This window comes from Electrona antarctica (genome assembly GCF_951216825.1).
Source record: "Electrona antarctica genome assembly, chromosome: 6".
NCBI lineage: Eukaryota > Metazoa > Chordata > Actinopteri > Myctophiformes > Myctophidae > Electrona > Electrona antarctica.
Window position 1 is genome coordinate 30822230 of NC_136811.1, and position 22556 is coordinate 30844785.

Genomic DNA, 22556 nt, shown 5'->3' on the forward strand with positions numbered 1-22556 from the left:
AGTAGTACAGAAGGCGTAGCAGTAGTTGTAATAAGTGATATTGCCGTTGTGACAATAATTTGTCCTGGGGGGCTGAAGGTGCAAATGGGGCAGTAACATTTTATTGGCTTCTCCCCAAACCTGAGGTTCGGTGTCTGTGCCACAGGAAGTCTCCAAGGGCGTGATGACATTCCTCCGGCCTGCCGTTCCTGTCTCGCTCGCTCTATTGTTTCAGGGTTTGACAACCTTGGGTCAGGAAGTGAGCGGTGAAACCACGGAAACAAGTCACCGAAGGCTAAAACTAAAAGCGATCTTCCGAGTTCTATACCCAACCAACCCCCACCCCACCAGCCAGGGCAGCGAGATAGGAGCCAGGGAGTTATCTGAATTCAGTGTGTGTCGGGTTTAGGCTTAGTGGCCAGACTGAAGACCAATCCCATCAAGAAATACATACTGTACGGTATAACCCCCTTATGCTGAAATCACACCTCCTACTCCTTTTCTTTCTTTTTAAGTGGTGCAACCACTTCATTAAGGAGCTATGTGTGTCTGTCCCTGGCTGGGTCCCTAGGTCCCTAGCTGGGTCTGTCCGAGCACAAAGCTCGGACAGACCCACACACACACCCTGGGGACCCCCACACGGTAACTGTCATTTCTCGACCGTTTCGGACATGGGGCGGCTCGCCGGAACCGGGCCGACACTCTGGGCGCGTTCCTATGGGTCTGGAAGTTCCGGGGAACCCCCGGGGACCGCCACACGGAGTTGCACCACTTACTTCACACGGGTGTGATTTTTTTTACCTTTCCTGCCTTTCTCTTAATGTGGTACTTGTGCTGCTCTGTAGAGAAGCATTCTCTCTAGGGACACAGGTATTTGTTACATTTGTAAGTGATTATAACATTAGTGTCTCCGAAATGTAAGCTATTCTATCATGATGACTTTTGGTGAAACCTTATTAATGGGAGGTTTGCAGAGAATGCCTGCTCATCAAGTTATTTCACATTCATACAGTTAACACACATTGAAACTTACAGCAGGCTGTAGAACCTGTACAGTACATCAACACATAGCAATTGTTGTTCTTTCCAAGCCAAGGTGAAACATCTAAACAGCAGTCTTCCTGTCACAAGAGCACTCCTGCATCCTTTAGGTACCGCCTCCCCAGGCCACTAGCTGTCAGAGTGGCATAGGATTTGTACACAGTACAAAAGGCCAACGTACAGACATGACCCTTACACACCAGGAAAGGTAGGCAGGGTCACAGAGCAACAGAAAGACCAAAAGATTACCGTAGTGCCCAATGACCATTGACCCCTGATCTTCACACACTTCCTAAGCTGGACAGTTGTAATGAGATGAAAGGGTTCCAGTTCACTGACCAATGCACTTTTCACATGAGAGATTTATGGGTGATGAAAGGGTTCCTTTTCCTCTAACCATCAGGATGTGCTAGGTCTAATACCCCCAAATCCACCAAATTCCATTACAGAAATAAAAGTGTAAAATATTCTATGATTTTTTTAATTGGTTATTATTGCTACAATAGGTCATGATTTGATGTTACCTTACCTAGCACATAAAATGAATATCTGCAGAAAAAAGGTCTGGCCACAAATAAGCTACAGTACTTTACAGCAGATATAGGCAAGAGTGCAAGGAAAACGGTATAGCGGATGATGGTCAAACATTGTCTGCTACAAACCACCTCAGTCGCAATACAGAATTGAATTGTATAAAACATCATAATTCATACTGTTATGCAATGATGTTTTTCTAATAATATTGAAACTTATAGCCACGTTGAATTATGAAAGCACTTTTGCAAGTGACACCTGCAAGACAGCTAGGGCCCGAAGCAATACAACAGATTACAAAACGATAACAAAAAGTGCAAGAATTTCAACCAACTAAAAACATCTAACACCACATTAGTGCTCTAAATTTAAAAACATGAGCAGGACATGGACAGCGAACTCATTATCCGACTAAAATCCTGTAGTGAGTGGATGATTACCACCAGAGAGACTTTTGCTGTGGCGTATTATTCCGATTATATTTTATTATTGGTTTGGCTTTTAGACACTTTAGTTTATTCCCCTAAAAATAGCTGATCTACAAGCTTCCTACCCTACTTATGAATCAGTCTTCACCCTATGAATAAGTCTAGAGGGTTTAACTTGTTACAAAACATCATCTTAATTAATACTGTTTGAGTGTGCTGATTTATTTCATGATGTTTTCGACAAATATAATTATATCTCTCACATTTATAGATGGGTGACTCATTACAATATCTAAGAATTAAGGTTTGTATCTTACTCTGCCATTGCCACATGCTGAATGTCTTTGGCAGAAGATGGTGGATTTCTTATCTCTGTACCAAACAAGCACGTAATTTTAAATTACTTGATTGATCCTCTCACTGGGCCTAATTCTGTTCATTCAACTGACATCTATGAACTGAAAAAGTATGAAGGAAAAGAATAAAGTAAAGGTCAGAGAGGAAGCTGGATAAGAGGAAAGGTAATTATCTTCCTCTGAGCTCATTTCAACCTCGTAATGGTTACAGCTTTCATCTCAACTGACTGTCATCTCAACTGACAGCAGCCATTTTGTTCTTATGTCATACTAGGGCGGAGGGAGACCTAGAGTATGCGGTATATGAACAAAAGGTTCACTGTATGAACGTGTCTAAAGACTCTTTTTAGGTGATATATACTGTAGAACAAGTCAACTTCCATTTAAGTCCACACAGGTGGAATTCATCTCACTACAGTACAGATAATAGTAATACATTTCCATTGATCTACACTACAGTATGACACATAATTCATTGCCGGTGGTGGTGGGGCTACAGGTTCAAAGGCCAGGGGAGTAGTACAGCTTCGGGAAGAAGAGATGATTACGTAAATGTTACAAAAGGGTTCATCCCCCACAGAGAGAGAGGAAGAGAGAGGGAAAATGTGTGTGTGTGTGTGTGTGTGTGTGTGTGTGTGTGTGTGTGTGTGTGTGTGTGTGACTGAGTGAGTGAGTGAGTGAGTGAGAGAGTGTGAGTTTGTGTGTGTGTGTGTGTGTGTGTGTGTGTGTGTGTGTGTGTGTGTGTGTGTGTGTGTGTGTGTGAGAGTGCGTGCGTGCGTGCGTGCGTGCGTGCGTGCGTGCGTGCGTGCGTGCGTGCGTGCGTGCGTGCGTGCGTGTGTGCGTGTGTGTGTGTGTGCATTAGGCCATAGCACACATGCATGCCATAGCATTAGGCCATATCCGCAAAAAATGGCCATAGTGGCTATGGCCATTTTTAGCCGTGTTTTTTGTGCAAAACCAATGCTTGGAATGGATTCAGAATCATGAAAACAGATTACATGCTTCTTAACTCTTTTTTCCCCAGGTATGTAAATATACGTACGTCGACACTAGGTGGCGTCATATCCCAAGTCTGTATATATGCGTACCCCAACGTAAACTCCGTCTATATGGTTGATGCCTATAGAGCGTCGCAGTCCCGCCTCCTACCCTGGACCAGGAAATGAAACCCAATGCATTTTCCTCATAGACATTTCTTAAAGTATTTATTTAAAGACGGTTACGCCGCGGACAAAGCCAACTCGAGTCGTGACAACTCATGACAACACAAACAATATTTTGGACCAAACAAATAATTAGAAAGAAGAAAGAAACGGCAGGTTACAACACTTTTTTTGTTGTTTTTCTTCTTTGTAATTATTTGTTTGGTCCAAAATATTGTTTGTGTTGTCATGAGTTGTCACGACTCCAGTTGGCTTTGTCCGCGGCGTAACCGTCTTTAAATAAATACTTTAAGAAATGTCTATGGGAAAAATGCATTGGGTTTCATTTCCTGGTCCAGGGTAGGAGGCGGGACTGTGACGCTCTATACGGAAGCCTTTAACATTGGTCCGGTTCCCATAGCAATGCCCCACCATTCCAACTATGGGATTGCAAATATATTCACAGTGCAAAGCAGTTGAAGGGAGGATTTTCAAACCGTCATAACTCAGATTCTAGGATCGCTGTCCTTGGTGGATTTTCTGCCATCCACATTTCAGATTTAATTTGTGCCTTTGTACCGCAACGCTGGCGCCATGTAAACGCTTCTGACGAGATGTAAGGAGTGTGTGCGTGTTCCAATGCTGCGGTGGTGTGTGTAACAAGAGTGTGGGGGGCGGGCAAACACCGTCTTCTTAAAGTGAACATGTATGCTGGCCCCTGGAACTGGGGTTTATGCTAACAGCTAGCGGTAGAGATAGAGTTAAAGCATACCGGTAATTAAAAATCATCTGAAGTGAGTGGTACTGTACTGTACTGTACTGTACTGTACTGTACTGTACTGTACTGTACTGTACTGTACTGTACTGTACTGTACTGTACTGTACTGTACTGTACAAGCCATCCTCCCTGGCCTGTGTGTCTCTGTGTCTGTGTGTTAGGCTGTGCAACAGTGACACTTAGTGGTGAACAAACGCTATAACGCTATTCTCGTGCTTGGACAGACAGACCCAGGGACAGACCCAGGGACATAGCCTGGCTAATAAGCCAGACTAATATCACACAACACTGTCGCGGTATATCAGTCTGGGCTGGCTCCACTTGGATTTCATTTCCCGGGGAACATTTTCTCTTTGACGCAATTGGTCAGAGCTACTGTCAGTCAAAGGTCTCAAGCATTGAATGTCACTGTACCAAAGCCCGCCTATATTGCATACCGTGTCCCGATTGGTCCGACCTGTTCTCTGCTGTAGGAAAGAGGCGTGCTACTGAGCCTCGCCAGACCGTAATCCGCTGGTAGGCAACCTTTTTTTGCCAACGGCTGATTCGGTCTGGTTTATTAACCAGGCTACCAGGGACACACATAGCTGTATATACGAGTGGTTGCACCACTCATAAAATGTACTTTCAACTTTCAACCCCTGAATTTACCATGATTCAAAATGTATATAACTAGTCCTTACCCGTTCTGAATATATGAACAGCAAAATGATGCAAGTGGACTGTAGGCCATACGAATTCTGAGAGAAAAGTACCTGAAATGGAGTTTTATATTTTCCTATTCAATATATAACAATATATTCTGCATAAATGAAGTTATTGAATATTTTCACTTTCGGTGTTGCACTTTGTAGACGGTCCCTAACCGCCTAGCTCACCGTCTGCTGCCCATAGAGATGCATATAATCTATTAAACTGGGAGGTTGGCTTTGGTGTTTGTAATTAAAGCAGGGCACATTGAGGCTGGAGGACAGAGCTGTGTGGCGCTAGGTTCCTAAGCGAGCAGCAGTCTTGCTCTGTGCTAAGGAAGTGTACAGACAGCGTTCGGTCAATTTAGTGTAGATTTAGTGTAGATACTACATTTTTTATATGTTATTTGGATGACCCTAAGGATAATAAAAAAACCTTGAACAATTGAGTACCACAGACGAAAAACAGTCTAAGTCCAAATTTCAGACCCCTCCACGAAAAGGCCTATTGCAATTTATTTTGGGTCAGATCTTAGATTGACTGGCCTAATGGATCACTCACAGTGGGGTAGATACTGGATCATTCCTACAACAAGTGACTACACAACATGACGTAGTTATTTTCGCTCCTGACCGGATCAGAAACCCGGAAATTGTATTGATCCCAGGCTAGATCAGTGCAGTTATAGGTAAAAACAAGAATAAGCCTGTTATAGCGCCATAAGGCTGATTAGAACATTTTCAAGTGTCATTTCTTCAGGTGGCATTTCTTCCTCTGCCTAGTGGGAATGTGCATGCCAAATTTCACGTAAATCGCACGCTGTGTTCGGGCCAACGGTGCCGAAGATTAGCTGTTCGTGGACGTACATACGGACACACGGACGGATAGGGGGTACAACATAGTCTCGGCAACGCCTTCGGCCTGACGGATAAAACTAATCCAACAAAGGATCGGTACAGCAGCGCATAATAAAGGTATAAATATTAAATAGGGCCTATAAATTATAATCAAATAAAATGTGTTTAATAAAGCTGCAGCGGTGCCCGTTGGGCACTGGCCTACTTCAGATGTCAGAATATGGACCCTGGGGAGGGGCCCTGTCCAGAGCCCGGGGAGAGGCCTTTTTGGGGAGTTTCTGGACAACTGTGGGTCCGACCGACTTGACACCGGCCACTGCACCCCTTGCTGTGGTGTGGAACGCGTGTGTCGATTTTGATTGTGTCGGTGGGGCGAACGGTTCTCGAGTTAAGTGGATTACACACAGACAGACAGACGCAAAGGTGTTGTTTTATAAAAAGGGAACAACTACTGCATTTGTTAGACTAATCTAATTTAGCCTCTAGGCTGTTCTTCTGGCCAATGAGTCATGGGTGAGTGATCAACTTAAGTGTAAGCAGGCACCACTATGCCAGCATAGCCTCTCCAAACCAAAACCCAGAAACAAAATAGTCTAATTGAGTCTCAGGGCTTAATGAAGAACTTGTCAGCCTCCTTGCTTTCCCTGACACAAATACCTAATTAGAGAATGTGTGTGTGTGGGGGGTGTGTGTGTGTGTGTGTGTGTGTGTGTGTGTGTGTGTGTGTGTGTGTGTGTGTGTGTGTGTGTGCAAGAGACAGAGAGAGAAAGAGAGAAAGAGAGAGAGAGAGAGAGAGAGAGAGAGAGAGAGAGAGAGAGAGAGAGAGAGAGAGAGACAGAGAGACAGAGAGACAGAGAGAAGAGAGAGTAGGATTCAATATGAGTAGGTATTTGGACTGTATACTATTAGATGCTTTAAGCATCATTTCATAGGGTGACGAATGAAGAATAAAAACAAATGACCCATTATACACTACAATGACTACATTGATGAAGATGTCTTTGGTGATGTAGCATTATTAAATGTAAATTTAAGATAGAAAGGTTTATGAAAAACCTTTTCCAGAGGCAGTATGAGAAGGTTAATTTGCCAAACTGGTGAGAGGGAAGAAACCAGCATCTTGAGCCTGTGGAGGGAAGTCCTTCCTTTAAACTAAAGCCAGATCCTGCATTTTGGTCTGGCTGCAAATGGCTCATTGCAATTTTGCATTACTAGAATCATCAATGTTTCCTACAGGTTGTTACCAATGTATCCCTTTGTGACAATTGCTACTGAGACAATGACTTGGTTAAGCAGGTCCAAGACCTTCCCATAATGTGTTTCCCTCATAGTTAATTACGTATAAATAAGGCTAATTGGGCCATGGTTGTGGGGGTGACAGTCTAAGACAAGTCTTTGGCTGACTGCTCTGTCCTGCTCGTTTGTAGACATTGTTAGTGTTATTTATTCTGACCTTTTACAAAGCCTGATTTACATTGTGATTCCAAGACTGACAGTTATAATCTATAGGTTTGCCAAATAACTATCAATTATTTTGACCTTTCCACCGTTTGTCCATTTCCATCCAGGTACTGCATTTCTGTCCACTTCACTTTCTGGTAACGGTAACGACATCAAGTCATAATTTTGAGCTTCAACACCTAAAGTGGCCAGGGAGGGGAGTACAGTACAGTACAGTACAGTACAGTACAGTACAGTACAGTACAGTACAGTACAGTACAGTACAGTACAGTACAGCAGGGGTTCTCAACCCGTGGGTCGCAACCCCCCGGGGGGTCGCCAAATAATTTTGGGGGGTCCCCAAATTTTTTTTTGCAACTAAATGGCTGGAAAAGATAAATGAAGAGTTTACATAGTACACATAGTAGATGCATAAACTTTCCTTAATGATTATATCTGGTTTCAGTATTTATTCATGATGTATTTTCACTATTATTATGGTTATTGTAGCGGGCAATTTGTATTGGGGGTGGGGAGGGGGGCGGGGCGGGGGTCACGAGACACGGCCAAAGCATTTCTGGGGGTCCCCGGATCAAAACGTTGAGAACCCCTGCAGTACAGTACAGTACAGTACCACTCACTTCAGATGGGTCTGATTTTTACTTTTTTATACATTTTTATACTACCTTTTGTAACCCAAATTTCACCCGGTGCCAATTGCCTAAGCTGTAATGCTGGGCGCTACTCTCCCTTTGCCAACCTGGGGAGAGCCCCGAACTGAGCTCATGATTCCTTCAATGCATGAGGAGTGAGCAGGCCACTTCTTATCACCTGACCTGGGGTGGTTTCCCCAGTAGGACATGGAAGGAACACAATATTCCAACCAGTTCCTTTCGCCTCCATCATGCGCTCCGGCTGACCAGGGGGAGGCAGTATAGAGACCAGGATTACTGCATGTTTTTGTGAGTGTACCTATCCTAGGGGACACAGGGAAACTCCACACAGAAAGGCCCTTTCGCCAACCACACCTATAGGGTATGGCGCTGATGTAATTTTAACCGATAGTTAATTCTAATATAGCACTATGACTGTGACTTTATACATTGATCACCATTAGCCAAAAGCTACAGCAGTAGCAGATGATGTAGTCGAGGCGCTTTTCAAGCAAAAAAAAGTTCCATTCACACAAAGATTTGGCAGCCCCCCTGAAGTAACTCTGTTCAGTGTCAACAAGAATTGTAATGACTGAACATTTCCAAAATATTTTGATTGTCCACGAATATAACATTTTTCCTTCCTTTCAAATATTTTCTTTCATATTGTTATAATGATCATTAGACTCGGAGCAATAACTCAACTATCTCCAAGACTCCCTCCCCATTCAGAGTTCAGAGTTTTAATGAATGTAGTTATGTGCAGTTATGTGTAATTATATGCAGGATGTAATTTACATACAAATGTGAGGGACTTTATTAATTTGTTGGCACCGGTGCCAAAGGTTACCTCCCCCTGCTGTACATTAGTACCTGTAGTAGCGACTGTAGTGGCGACCGCCTCTAAGCCAATGGGAGACTTACCCATAAAACCCATACTGAACACCGCAGATTAACGCAGCAATGTGAAGCGTGAGCTGAGACAGCAGAGGCTCACACACTGATTATAGATACGAGTGCTTGGGTGCTTGCTGAACCTGGCAGTTATGACCGAGTCATTCTTGTTTTTTTGTTTTTTACATTAACCACTTGAACCCTAGCATCCCTATAGCATTAGCCGAAAACAGATCTACAAGCACCTCACAAGTCACAAGGTGTTGCAGTCTCCAACATAATTTGGCCGTGCTCAATAGAGCACCGAAGTCCTGACGTAACTCGCTCGTCCCCTCGATTCCCCTGGTTCACGGAAGTAATTTCTCTATGGAGAATAACATGGGCTCATCTTAAAATCGTTTCATATAAGCGTTGTGGTCCAAAAATAAACAAGCTGTCTCAGTGTTATTGTCAGGGAGGTGTCTCTGTATCGTTTCAGTCACTCATATATGATACAGTTTCTATAGCGTTTTCTCTCAGTCAGTTGATTCTTCATATCCATATGAGTGAAGCGGCCGGGGTGACATATTTATTTTTCTCCCCTATGGGGGATTAATTATTATTAAAAAGTACATGAACCTGTGGATTTGACGTCAGGCTTCGGTGCTCTATTATAACTAGCGCAGTCAGGGTAACATGCAACCATTTTCAGTGGTGGAGAACACTGGATTAAACAATTGACAAGTTACGTGACGAATTAAATTGTGACCTTAAAAATAGATAGTTGAATCAAATCGTGGATTAGGCGTATCGTGAGACACGCCTAGTGTGAACTCTTGTGTTTGCATAAGAAATGTGGCATCTGCACACTATTTCTGGCAAGTTGCCTCCCATTTCTCATCCCCTGCCACAACTGTGCGACACCATGCCACACCTTGATGATTTAGCAGGCCGTGAATCACTGTCTTGCTTAAGGACTATAGCTCTTGGCTGGAATCAAACCTGTGACCTTGCACTTAACAGAGCCACCACTCTGCATGTGCTCACTGCCTCCGCTGCTTTCTTGGCTTTGGGATTCCAGCATATTAATCTTTAACTATTGCCAGATGGACAGGAACAGGCAAGGACAACGAAAAGAAGGCTGCAGCACGGTGTTGTGGATAGATTTGTTCAGCATGGTCGCCTGCCCATCCAGCAACCATGGCGACATGAGATGAGGTACTTTAGTTAGAAGGAGGATGGCTCTATGGGATATGACATCACCCTCTTTTGGGAAGTCGTAGGTCATGGCGAGGAGAAGACTGACGTCAGTGAATGTTTGAGTTACCGCTCTGTTGACACTGTGCTTATGAACTAAAGTTTTGTAAATCTAATTAGTTTCCATTCACAGCCTAGTTATCTCCATCGTCAATGAATCTGTTGGAGCTCGATGCTTCTCTTCTCCTCTTCTGTCACTTCATTCCTGCGTTAACTTTTTTAACATCTGCCAGAGCAATGTAATTGAGGCATGTTAATTGCATTAAAAGCTCATGTTGTTTTACGATTTGACTGCTGAACTGTGAAGGCAAAAGAACACACAGTAATTGCTTGATAAACATCCGATCAAATAACTGATGATTAATTAACAGGCCCTTTGCGTCATTTGTTTCCTTTGTTCCATCCATGATTCAACCACTTAAGCCCTATTTTATACATTGTCTTACAGATAGATGATGTTGAACTTGAAATGTCTGACATTAAAAACAACACATTTTCTGAAAATGTTCACCTACATAACTCCAGGTTACATCAGGTTCAAAGATGTTAACCATATCGACCAACCGTCTCCCCCAAATGTCTTTATATGCCTAATAAAGGAAATCATTTGATTAGTGCTGACAAGTGACAACTTTTTTGTGTGGTCAGGCTTTCCAGAGAGAGACATTGTGAAGACTGCAAAACTATGAAAATCATTGTAATAAATAACAAACGTAAAAAAAAGTAATTGTGGATGAAAAAAATACTGGATGACAGAAATCCATTCTCCATCTTTGTTTCGAATAGGCCTACTGTATAGGCAGCAGACAATTGTCTTTGTAGATGAATGCGTTTTCAGGCAGAACAAGCGGCTGATGCTATACCCCATGTGGAGTCGTATGCTACCTTGCTCCTTGATTAGGAAATCCTGTCCAGAAATACACATGATTATCACAGCACCGAGGAGTCAGGTTGGAGCGAGAGAACGGAAAAGACAGCACAGCAGGGTTAAAAAAAATGAAGGCTTATTTTGAGCAGCAGAGGCTTCTAGGGACCTTCTCATTCTCATTCATTGTTGAGCGAATAGACTGTCAAATCTCTTTCCTTTAGACAAACAGCCATCTCTTCAACAAAAATGCCAGACTCCTTGCCTGACTTTCTCTAGTTTATAATTTATTTTATAGTATTGACAAGACCATGCCTGAATGTTAAAACAGATCAGACACACTTAGGTATTGTGAATTGTATTAGGCTATTTTTGTAGGTGGCGCTATCCCCTCCAACATCTGGCATTGTGTTACGCCCGTGACGTCATGTGTGTTTTTATTCCGTACAAACTTTTATTCCAAGTCAATGGCAAATGACGTCATGTGATGTCTTTGTGTGATGTCATGTGTCATGTCACCTAAAGGCGCCCTCACTTCACACAAATGTTTTTCTTTGAGGGGTGCTAGCCCCTCCGGGTGCATATCTTTGGACCCCAAACCATAACCTATAACGGCACACGACAGCCACGGGTGAGTCTCAACCGGCCACATATGTCTGAGCCACGGTGCGGGGTGAGTCTTAAACGGCCATGTATGTCGGACAATTGGTAAGTCGGACAAACGTATGCCCCCCAGCCCATCCAACGTCAAAGTCTGGTTTTCAAAGATTACGTCATATGGCAGCCAAGTCTATTGACTTTTAATGATGTAAAAAAAACAGCACCACTCGTGACGTCATGTGGCAGCCAATTCTATGGACTTTTAATGTTTTACTGTTTGCTTAACAATAACAAACAGCACCCCTCAAAAAACAGGACCCCAGCCAAGTCTATGGATTTCTAATGTTTGTTTTTAAAGTACAATTTTTGTTTTTAATAATAATATTTTATTGAATATGTTTTTGTTGTTTTGTTCCTCACTTCTCCTTTTCAGTTCATGTTGACTGAGGGGGCATGACAGTCCGAGTGAGGGTGTGATGCCCCCTTTCAGCCTGCTGTCAAGATAACATTATCTGGAAACAAATATCAGACAATCGTGAATGCTCCTTTTAACAGTGGTGTTAGGAAATAAATTGAATTACATTAATGTATTCAATGAATATGAATGACTGGGTGAAGTTGTAACTGAACCAAAAGGTTATTTTAGGAGAGTAGAAATGGAGGCAGTGATGAATCACTTGTTGCACTGAGGCTAACCAATTATGCTAATTTCAGCACAAGATAAAGCTACCTAGAGATGCTGCCAAAGGCCTTTGGCTGTTAGCCTGTGTGTCACACTGGTTGCTTTTCACATAGAAGAAAGGTAGCTGTGGGCTTATAAGTAGTAGACAGACATTCCACTTTCAATGGGATGCACACGCAGATCCGACGGACCAACGATCCGGCATACGGGAACAACGGTCGGACATGCGCGGCTCCCGTGCTTGCGGTTATGGTTAGGTTAGGGTTTGAGGTAGGTTGTCGGTCTATTGACACTCGGACCAATAGTATGTCGGAACTAAAACCAATCTGGCTTCCCTCTGTACGGTGCGACATTATGGTGAGAATATATACTGTATGCTATTTTAGCTATTCATCTTACGACGAAGTATATAACAAAACACACTGAAGGATAACACACACTGAAAATGAAATGCCTGTTTCAAACACTATAGGAGAAATTATATCTGTGTTGATTTATAACAGTTGATTTGGAACTCCACATTGGAATGCTCAGTGCATTCCAATGTTATAAGTTCTCTGTTCTACACTAGGTTTTGGCTTGCAACATAAGGTTTTTTGTTACAAGTTGCTGGCAGTGGCAATTATACACTAGAGGCTGTAATTTATAGATTATGCAGGAGAGAGAGAGAGAGAGAGAGAGAGAGAGAGAGAGAGAGAGAGAGAGAGAGAGAGAGAGCGCACAAATGGACCCCAGAGAGCATCTGGACACTCATTCAACAATCCTGTTGCAATTTGTGACAGTTAGCCGTCCAATAGCTAATCAAATGGGCGCCCGCTGGCCTAGTGGTACAGGTGCATGCCACATATAGGTTCTGGCTTGACAGCGCGTTGCGTGTTTGACAACCTTTGCTGCATGTCTCTAGCCACTGTTTCCTACAACTCATCCACATATAGTTGTCACATGCGAGACACTGTGACCAACACACACACTGACGGGAAATGCACGATTCCATAGGATCAACTTCTGGTGTCTAGAGCGGATCTAACTTTTCGTCATCAGACGGCCGGAACCCACGGCGGAACCAGGAGCCAGATGCTACTATCTAGAAAGGCAAAAAGCCAAAAACAAATCTTAAAAATCACACCTGTGTGAAGTGAGGGGCGCTCTTATTTTCCATTCATTGTCAATGGCATTTAATGTTTATGTTAGTCAAACTGCAACTAAGCTGTTCTGATCACTTCAATGAAGCTAAGAATGATCCAAGAGCAAACTACCAGCTCTGCAAAAGATTAACCACTTTTGTATTGAGTTTTGCGAAAATTAGGAGAAATTAGGTTTTTCTTTACTCAAATCAGTTACCCAACGCTGCCATTGACAGTGAATCCTGAAAATCTATTTACCACACAGCTGGGGGCATTGCTCTGCATTTCTCTTTTTCATCAGATGCGGTGGGGAAATCAGTGCACATCATGGGGAAATCAGTGCACATCATGTCAACGCTCATATCCACTAAACCATAAATGATTAGAAAAACACACAAAACTCTCATTTTAACCCAATAAATGTCCAAGTCAATGCCAAAAGGCACAGCTACTGGAGGAGAGGAGACTGCAGCGCTCTCTCCACTGTCTGTCCAATCCTAGACCCATCATCAGCTGTCAGTCGCATTGTCAACTAGAAAAAGTATCCCTTGGAGCACAGGTCTCCACCAGCAATGTTCAGTCAGTGCGTTCACGAGACATTTTGTTCAAAGAGAACTCCCGCAAACTCTGGAAGCCAATCAGATGGAATATGAAGACTCAGACAGATCCGACATGATCACATGACTACAGTATGTGACCAATGTGTACCGATTTGCGTGATGTTTGGACAAAATCTGTAGGAGCAATATGAAAAAACTGTTTAGCAAACATCAGGCTCCTGGTGGTGCTATAACAGGCTGATGTGAAAATTTGGGATGCCAGGGAGTGTGTGACTGTGTGTGCACATGCAGTTTCATGTCAATCGGGATCCGGAAGATGAGCTGTTCACAGAGGGACGGACAGGGTGCAAAACATAGTCTCGGACACTTTTGACTCTCAACCTAAAAAGTTTGTGAAACACTGACATAGACTATAAACATCACATTCATAATTGTTTCTGCATTTACATCCCCTCGCCACACTGTCACCATCTTTTTTCATAAATACTGATCATTCATCTCATTTTGTCTCAGCATCGTTTTTATCCACACACACCCTTCTACTATCTTATTACAATATTTCTCTTCATCTTGTTCTGAGTGGCCTGGTTCCTCCTTGAAGGAGCTGGTGACTCATGTTGAGGTTCATGGTCATCATGTTGAGGGCTCTGTCCAAGTGCACAAGGCCTCTTGAAACACCTCTTCCATCCTCTTGACTTTCAGTATTGGAGGGCAGCGTGGCTCTTCTCCACAGAATAGCATGCTTGTGCGTGCTTCTTTCAAAGGGATACATTGATATTTTATTATTGCTGCTTATAGTTCCTGACTAGGTATGACATGGGGGTCTACATTAGTTTGAGAGAACAATAAGAAGTTGTAGAAAATGTATGTGCCACTGCCATATAGGTTTATGCTATTCACTAATATACATCCAGAACCCCAGAAATGCGGCCAGGGGGCCGGGGCGTTTCCGGCGAGCCGCCCCGCATCCGAAACGGTCGAGAAATGACAAAGTTACCGCGTGGGAGTCCCCGGAACATCCAGACCACCAGGAACGTGCCCAGGGGGATGGCCCGGTTCCGGCGAGCCGCCCCGCGTCCAAAACGGTCGAGAAATGACAGTTACCGTGTGGGGGTCTCCGGGGGTCCCCGGGTGGTCCCTGGAACATCCAGACCCCCATGAATGCGGTCAGGGGGCTGGCCCGGTTCCAGCGAGCCGCCCCGCATCCGAAACGGTCGAGAAATGACAGAGTTACCAACCAAGATATTTTCGTGCTTGGACAGAAAGACCCAGGGACAGACATACAGACCCAGGGACAGACCCAGGCACACACATGGAGTGGTTGCACCATTCAAAAATAGGTTTCAAAAATAGACATATACCTTAACATAACATGTAGCCAACAGACACGCCGCGACGATAACAGCACACACACACACACACACACACACACACACACACACACACACACACACACACACACACACACACACACACACACACACACACACACACACACACACACACACACACACACACACACACACACACACACACACACACACACACACACAGTTAGCTGTGTGGGACAGTTTTGTTGTGCCGCTAAATGCACTAATATTATGTAACCCTCCGCTCCGCTGCGTCAGAGAGGCGGGGGTGACGAGCACGAGCAGTCTCATGTCATGGTAAGAATAAGCATAATATAGCACACACCAGGGGTGGGAAACTTTGACGATGGAGAGCGCCACTATATTTCCACACTCACTCCAGAGGGCCACAATGCATATTACTGTTGTAGTTTTTGAATTGGAATCCTGAAAAGTAACCTTTTTATTACATTTCAAATGCAAATGTTGTAGTTATGTTAACTAAATTAAATACAAAAACATTGGACATAAAAAAAGACAATAACATTTGAATACTTTTCCGGCCAAATATCCTGTCCCGTTTTGGACCGGGTCCAATTTTATGGACCCGTGCTACCCTCTACTTACTACATATTATCCATTTATATCATTAAGAATTATTTGGCAGAATTTTATGTAAAAAGAGTGTAAAAAGACAGGAAACCAAGGGGAAGAGAGCGAGGAAACATATGAGACATGACAGAAGTTAGACTCAAACCCCACAACGGTAAAGGAGCATTCAGCGCACCAACCACCTGAGACACCAGAAACTGAATCATTAACCACTTGAACACTAATAACGCTATTCTGGGGTGAACATTTGCCGAAAATAGAATGCTTGCCCTATGCTGATGAGTCGCCAATAGAATGCTTGCCCTATGCTGATGAGTCACCAATGGGGATGATCAATAGAGAGTAGTGTTGTATCGTCCCGAGAGGGAAATTACTTTTCTGCATTGACATGGCAGATGGCTTACTTCCTGAAGAAGAGTGCTTGGTGAGCAGCTCGTGAGGGTTAGGTGTCTCGCTCAGGAACACTTCGACACATCGAACCACCCAGTTGGTGGCTGTCAGCTAACTGTAACACATGCATTTGTGTGTGTGTGTGTGTGTGCGTGCGTGCGTGCGTGCGTGCGTGCGTGCGTGCGTGCGTGCGTGCGTGCGTGCGTGCGTGCGTGCGTGTGTGTGTGTGTGAGAGAGAGATAAAGGGACTAAGGGAGAGAGAAATCAAGAGGAAGTGTATGCATGTGTATGTGCACACACACATGCATGTCTTATAGGATATTTGAATGGCATAAGCTACAGTATAATGAATGTTGCTGTTGTTTCAGTGTCACATACTACAGTATATCCTGAATATGAACCAAAATCCATGACCACTACTGGTCATCGATATGGCCAGTTCTGTTTTAAAATATAGAAACTAGCAATGAAAGTCTGTTTTCTGATACCAGAAAAGCTATTGCTCTAAAATATACTGTAGATTAATTTAAAGTCTGTCTAACCTTATTTTATAGAAATAACTGGAAATGTTGTGAGTGAGCGTGCATGCGTGTACGTATTAAGCCTTGAAAGCCTTGCATTGCTCTGCGTCAAATTCTGGTTTTATCATGCAAAACCAGTCTTCTGCTGTGAGCCACAGAACACCTCAACTGCCAACATTTTCGTCACTGCCTTACCCCTTATCCCTAAACTTTTTTTCCTTTTTTTTCCTATTTGGAAAAACATTTTTGAATAGTTCAAATAGCCGCTCTACAAGCTCACAACGTGTCGATGTAGATCGGCTAGTTGAAATATGTAAAATGTTTTTCAAAATAGTAAAAAACAAAAGCAAAGAAGTTTAGGGATATAGACAGTGACGAAAATAGAGCCATTAGGCTCCACACGCCCAACATTTGATTTGTCTAGTGCAAATCAAATGCAAGCCTTAAAAACATTACAGATGTCACATTGGCTCACTGCAGTAAATTTCATATTTCAACAACCAGCCTACTCCTTGTGAAAATCAAGGATTGCAAAAGCATTGGCTAGCTCCACAACATGACATAATAATAATACAAAGAAAGTCTTCAAGTCAGGGAAAGGTTCATACAGTTGAACATTGTTGGGAAATAAAGTTTAAATGTAAAGCATACCTTATATTTAACAATAAAATATTATTACAGTACTAGCATTATGTCAGGAATTCCAGAGGAATTCCAGAGGAACTACCACGCGCGCAAACAAGCTACACACGCACGAACGCACGCTACACACACACACACACACACACACTAAGTGCAGTAAGCGCACCAGTTAAAATGTAGAATGTGAATCACAATAGACTAAAATACATTAGCCTAATGTGAGTCTGTTTGGCAGGAAATACCTACCGATCTGATAGGCTGACTGTAGTTTCCATATATGGCAACAGGGCTCTTGACCTCTGTTAATAAATGTCCTGTCAGGAGTGGTTTTTCTACCGTGTGGGAACAAGAGAAGCAAGCTCATTGAGAACCTGTTGAAAGCTTGTCTATTTGTATGTGCTTTCAACTGGCAAAGAGATCCTTTTACGGCAAAGGGAAGCAACAAACCAAACATTTGTGCTCATACAAATTTGTGTAAAGGAATGGTTTCATAATTTAGGGTTATGTTAAAGCTGTACTGGACATTTAATTGATTGCAGAAGTAGATTCATGCCGTACAGGTTGAGTTAGTAACAAATCATTTATTTTATTTTATTCTATTGCAAAAATAACCACTCCTTGTATTGTATTGCCCTAGAAAGTGATTCTCCCAATGTCTTGTGCATTCTAGAAATCTGCTGCATCATTCCCTGATGCTGACTTTCCATCTTGTCCTCAGGGCACACCATTTACAGCTCTGAGCCGTCTGGCCTGTGGAGCTCATCGATTGGGCTCATATTTCTGGCTCAGGCTGCCTCTGTGATGGTGCCCTGCAGCAAGGATCAAAAGCTAATGCCCTGGCTAACAAGCCACACTGCCAATCCTGCTCAGGGGATAAAGGGGGGCACAAATGGCACGGTGAGATGGCCACGCGATAGTGAAACCAGAAACAGCATGTGACGCACAAACACACACTCACAAAGGCACAATATGTCTTGTTAAAACTGTGCCGCTGAATCAATTACTAAATGGTTTAACAGAACATTATTTGTACGTCTTGTTTCAGTTTGTGTCCTTTTAACAGAACATTATTTGTACGTCTTGTTTCAGTTTGTGTCCTTTTAATATGATTTATATGGTGCATAACATGCAATGCACGTGTTAATGCACACAACTGTTTGTGCGTTTTAGCACTTGTGCACGTGTGTACAGTATGTGCATGCAGGCGTGGGTCTGTTGTGACAGGCAACTCGTGCAAGGACAATCTTGATTAATTTGTTACATTGTGGTCTAGAAAGATAACAGAAACGCTCCTGGTAAAAGTAGGCTATAGTACTTAAACTGCAAGGTTTAAAGGTCAAGATGGGAAGACGGTAAATGTATGCATTGAGTAATTTGAGTAGTGTGCATATTGATTCATTACATGGTGTCCATGTATGCGTACATTAACTGGTACTAGACATGGAACAATAAGACCATAAGACCTATTCATACTGTAACCTATTCATACTGTAAGTCAAATCTGTATCAAAGATCACTATTATACTGTGGTCGATATAATCTCCTTCAGTTATTCATCAAAAGACCTTCAAGTACAGAACTGGAGTTGGTATACACAAGGTAATGATACACTCAATTATATTTTCACTATAGGCCTACACACTGTACTTTATGTCTGTTCATCTGGACTGGAACAGTCAGCAAAAGTGCTCTCAGGACGCTTTATACCTTTACCCCCACCCCCCCTGTTTTCTACTGGTTTAGATTTGGGATGATATACATTTTTGGTGTTATTATTATTATGTTGATTAATTGAATACATAGGACCTCAATGGAAACAAGTCAACACTTTTTGTGTATATCCTTTTAGATATGACTGTACTCGTGCTGTTTGCATTTCCTTTTTTATTCTTATAATTTCTTTATCCCACGATTTTGCAACCCATTTTTTCATTTATCTAATGTAATCCTGGGTGCTACACTTCCTCTGCCAACCTGGGGGGCAGCGGATTGACCTCATGCTTCCTTCTATGCATGAGGAGTCCAAGCTGCTTCTTTTCACCTGACAGGGGAGAGTTTCCCCGGCTGGACGTAGCGCATGAAAGGAACATGTTATTCTGACCAGTTTCCCCTCCATCAGGCGCCCCGGCTGGCCAGCGCAAGGTAGTTTAGAGACCAGGATTACTGCATGTCTTTTGTGAGAGTACCTACCCTGCTGTTTGTATTTCTGTCAAAATGTATTCAAACAATCAATCAAACACAAAAGTATGTGATTTGAGATTTAAAGTTTGATTAGTTTGATCACATTTTGTGATGTCATCCACATTTCTAAATAATAGTTCTAAATCAAATTTGTTGGGCAAATATTGTTGAGGTTATATTGAGTTGTCTTCTTAGCAATGATGGCCTTGTACTAATTAAAAAAACAAACAAGCAATTTCCAGCCCTGGGAATAATTTACTGCATTTCATAACTAGTATGTTGACTCACCTCGTCCTGCATGCTGAATATCATTCAGCATTTCTGAATAGTTCACAGGAGGTTTGTTCTCCTCAAACACACTCTCCTCGATGGTGATGTTAGCCTTCTTCAGCTCCGTGTAGAGGCCCTCCACTGCAAAGTAACACGGCCGGTCATCCACCTTGTTGTCACTGAACATGAGCATCACATGATCCCGCCAGCCAAAGTGATCACAGATGTTGCGGGCGAACTTGCCAAGTTTTTTGTGTGTAGGACCTATGTTAGTGATGGACGGATAGACGCCGCCATCAAAAGCCACAGCTGGGGCACCGGCCGTTACCATGGGAACATCCCAGTGGGTTGTGAAGAGGCCCACAGGGGAGGCAGTGTAGGAGCAACCGGGCCCAATGAAGGCCCATGGGTCATAGGCCAACTTGAGATCCACTGCCATGAGTGGGGCAATGGACTCTGAGCAGATGCCGTCTTTGTCTTCACTGTTCTTAAAGGCATAGGTCAGGAGGTGGTCAGGGAGTAAGGTGGTGTCTGCGTTGACAATTCGGATGGCCCGTTCCAGAGCGGGCCCGACGCGGGGCCAGGCCCAGGGGTAGTCAGTGTTCTTCTGTGGCAAGATGATGGCCAGTGTGACATTTCGTCGCTCTCGGTGCTCATGGTGTGCTCGTATATGGCGCCGTGAACCGCGGTGTCGTAAGGACTTGCCATGAACCTGCTGGAGCTCCAGGCAGAGAGACAGCACAACCAGCATTACCAACAGGAGTCCAACTCCTTCTTTGCAGCAGGCCATCCTCTGCTCTGTAGGTTCCCAAGTTCCAGCACTTTAATGATTTATGCCAGTGAGCTGAAGGTACACACAGAGAGATATTTTCAAGCATTAAAGAAATATACAAAACTATTATTGAGTTTGAAGAAGCATGACTGCCTATCTCAATCACAGTAACATTTCTCAAATAATGTAGGTAGGACACAGACTGTCATGGTCGAATTCACTTCAACAATTTTGCCCACGTCAGTCTTATGGCCTTTGCAAGTCTAGGCCATCATGCGTCATGGGAGAATGACTCCCTCAGAGTACAATTTGTTGCCACAAGAGGGATTTTGCACACAATAACGGGTCTATTGTAGATAGGCCTAGTACCAGACCTTTTTTGGGGTGTATATTAGGGTAGCTTTAGCATTTTGGAATTTATGATAGTCAACATTGTTAAAACACAGGCCTGTCTTCTGCAACATCAGGCACACTTGGCCAAACAATAATACAAATTTCACATCAATATTTTCACTAGATCAAATTGTATATTCCACTAGAAAATAGCAGCTAACTTAAAAGGATATTTCACTTTCAAAAAAACTTTTGGTCATTTTATCGTCTACTCGGGCTGTCTGGGGCTTAACACCCCAGACAGTTTTTAAGTTGCTTGATTCAATATTTAGATATTTGATATTCATTTTAGCTGCCCCGCCCCCTTCCTATACAAACCCATTGTAGCTTCAAACTCCATTTTAACTATGTTAGATTCATCAAAAACACACAAAATAAATTCTGGTGACTGATATTGTCCTTCTAATACGTGAGGGGCCGTGTTTTTTCAATTACCGTTTTCATTTATTTTTAAAATACTTTTTTATTGTTTAGTCTCTTCCGTTCTGCCACATTTTCCAAAACAATTATTAAAAATAAGTTGCGGCAACTCGTTTTCAAGGGGGGGTAGAAGATTGAAAGTATGCTTGTGGGACTGCAGGAACTGACAGATGCACGAAATGCTCCTGACAGCAAAATTATTTTAAGTTATTGAGTTGTTTATATTGAGAGTTGAGACCTTTCATAATAATATAATTAAAAAAATAAGTTGTTACAAAGTTTTTTACAGCCTAAGAACACAAAAGTGCCTGTTGCAGAAAAACAACAATAGTCTGGCTTTAGTGGCTATATAACTTAGACTGAACTGAACTGATAAACATATCATACAGGTTTTCAACTAAGGCTACACAAAATGAAAATGAAGTAACCTACCCCTGCGGCCTAGCCTACAAATACACACGTGCATGTGCAGTGCACAAAATATGCACAACAAGGTGCATAGCCGAAACTTAAGAAGAAGAAAAAGGTGAAAAGGTCGTTCTAAACCTATGTAAAAGAAAATGTCAACAATTAATGCTCTTAACAAAGATAATAATAATAATAATAATAATAATAATAATAATAATAATAATAATAATAATAATAATAATGATGCTGATGATAAGAAGCCTACCTTCCTTAAGCATCTGATCTCCGCATTTTTCTCTCTTTCAACTCCGAGGTGGTGGAAAGCCTGGTGAGGCGAGGTTACTTTCAATCTCTTCTGATTCTTGTTTGCTGAGGAGACAGTATATCTATCGGCTGACCGGGCTGAGAGCTTGGAGTGTATGCATATGCTATACTGTCATGCCCGTAGTCAGACCGACGGCTGAGTCCAGCACTCTGAAAACAAAGCCCAAAATGTCACGCGTTGTTTAATTTGTATATAGACCTACTCTATCCGGGGGGGACCGAGTAAACCCCTCTGCTATAATGTGTCTGGTCGCGTTGTAGAGGAGAATATAGATCAGACATCAGACTGAAATCCATGATTCAAAAATAACAGTGAAAGAACAAGAAGAGTAATTTATCATCATAGGTAAGTGTCCAGGTGGGCCAAGTCTGCGTTTCATTTTGCAAACTTTAAAGCGAAAGATCTTGAGCGGTG

At 42.8% G+C, this 22556-nt stretch overlaps 1 protein-coding gene across 1 annotated transcript in view; it reads right to left on the minus strand.

The window, feature by feature from the left end:
- Positions 1 to 20638, minus strand: part of LOC306925348 (atrial natriuretic peptide receptor 1-like) — a 72563-nt gene extending 51925 nt beyond the window's left edge. The window contains exon 1 of the mRNA XM_079504126.1: positions 19843 to 20638. Within this exon, the coding sequence (XP_079360252.1) occupies positions 19843 to 20614 (772 nt within the window). The 5' untranslated portion in view covers positions 20615 to 20638. The remainder of the gene's footprint in view (positions 1 to 19842) is intronic.
- Between the last annotated feature and the right edge of the window lie 1918 nt (positions 20639 to 22556).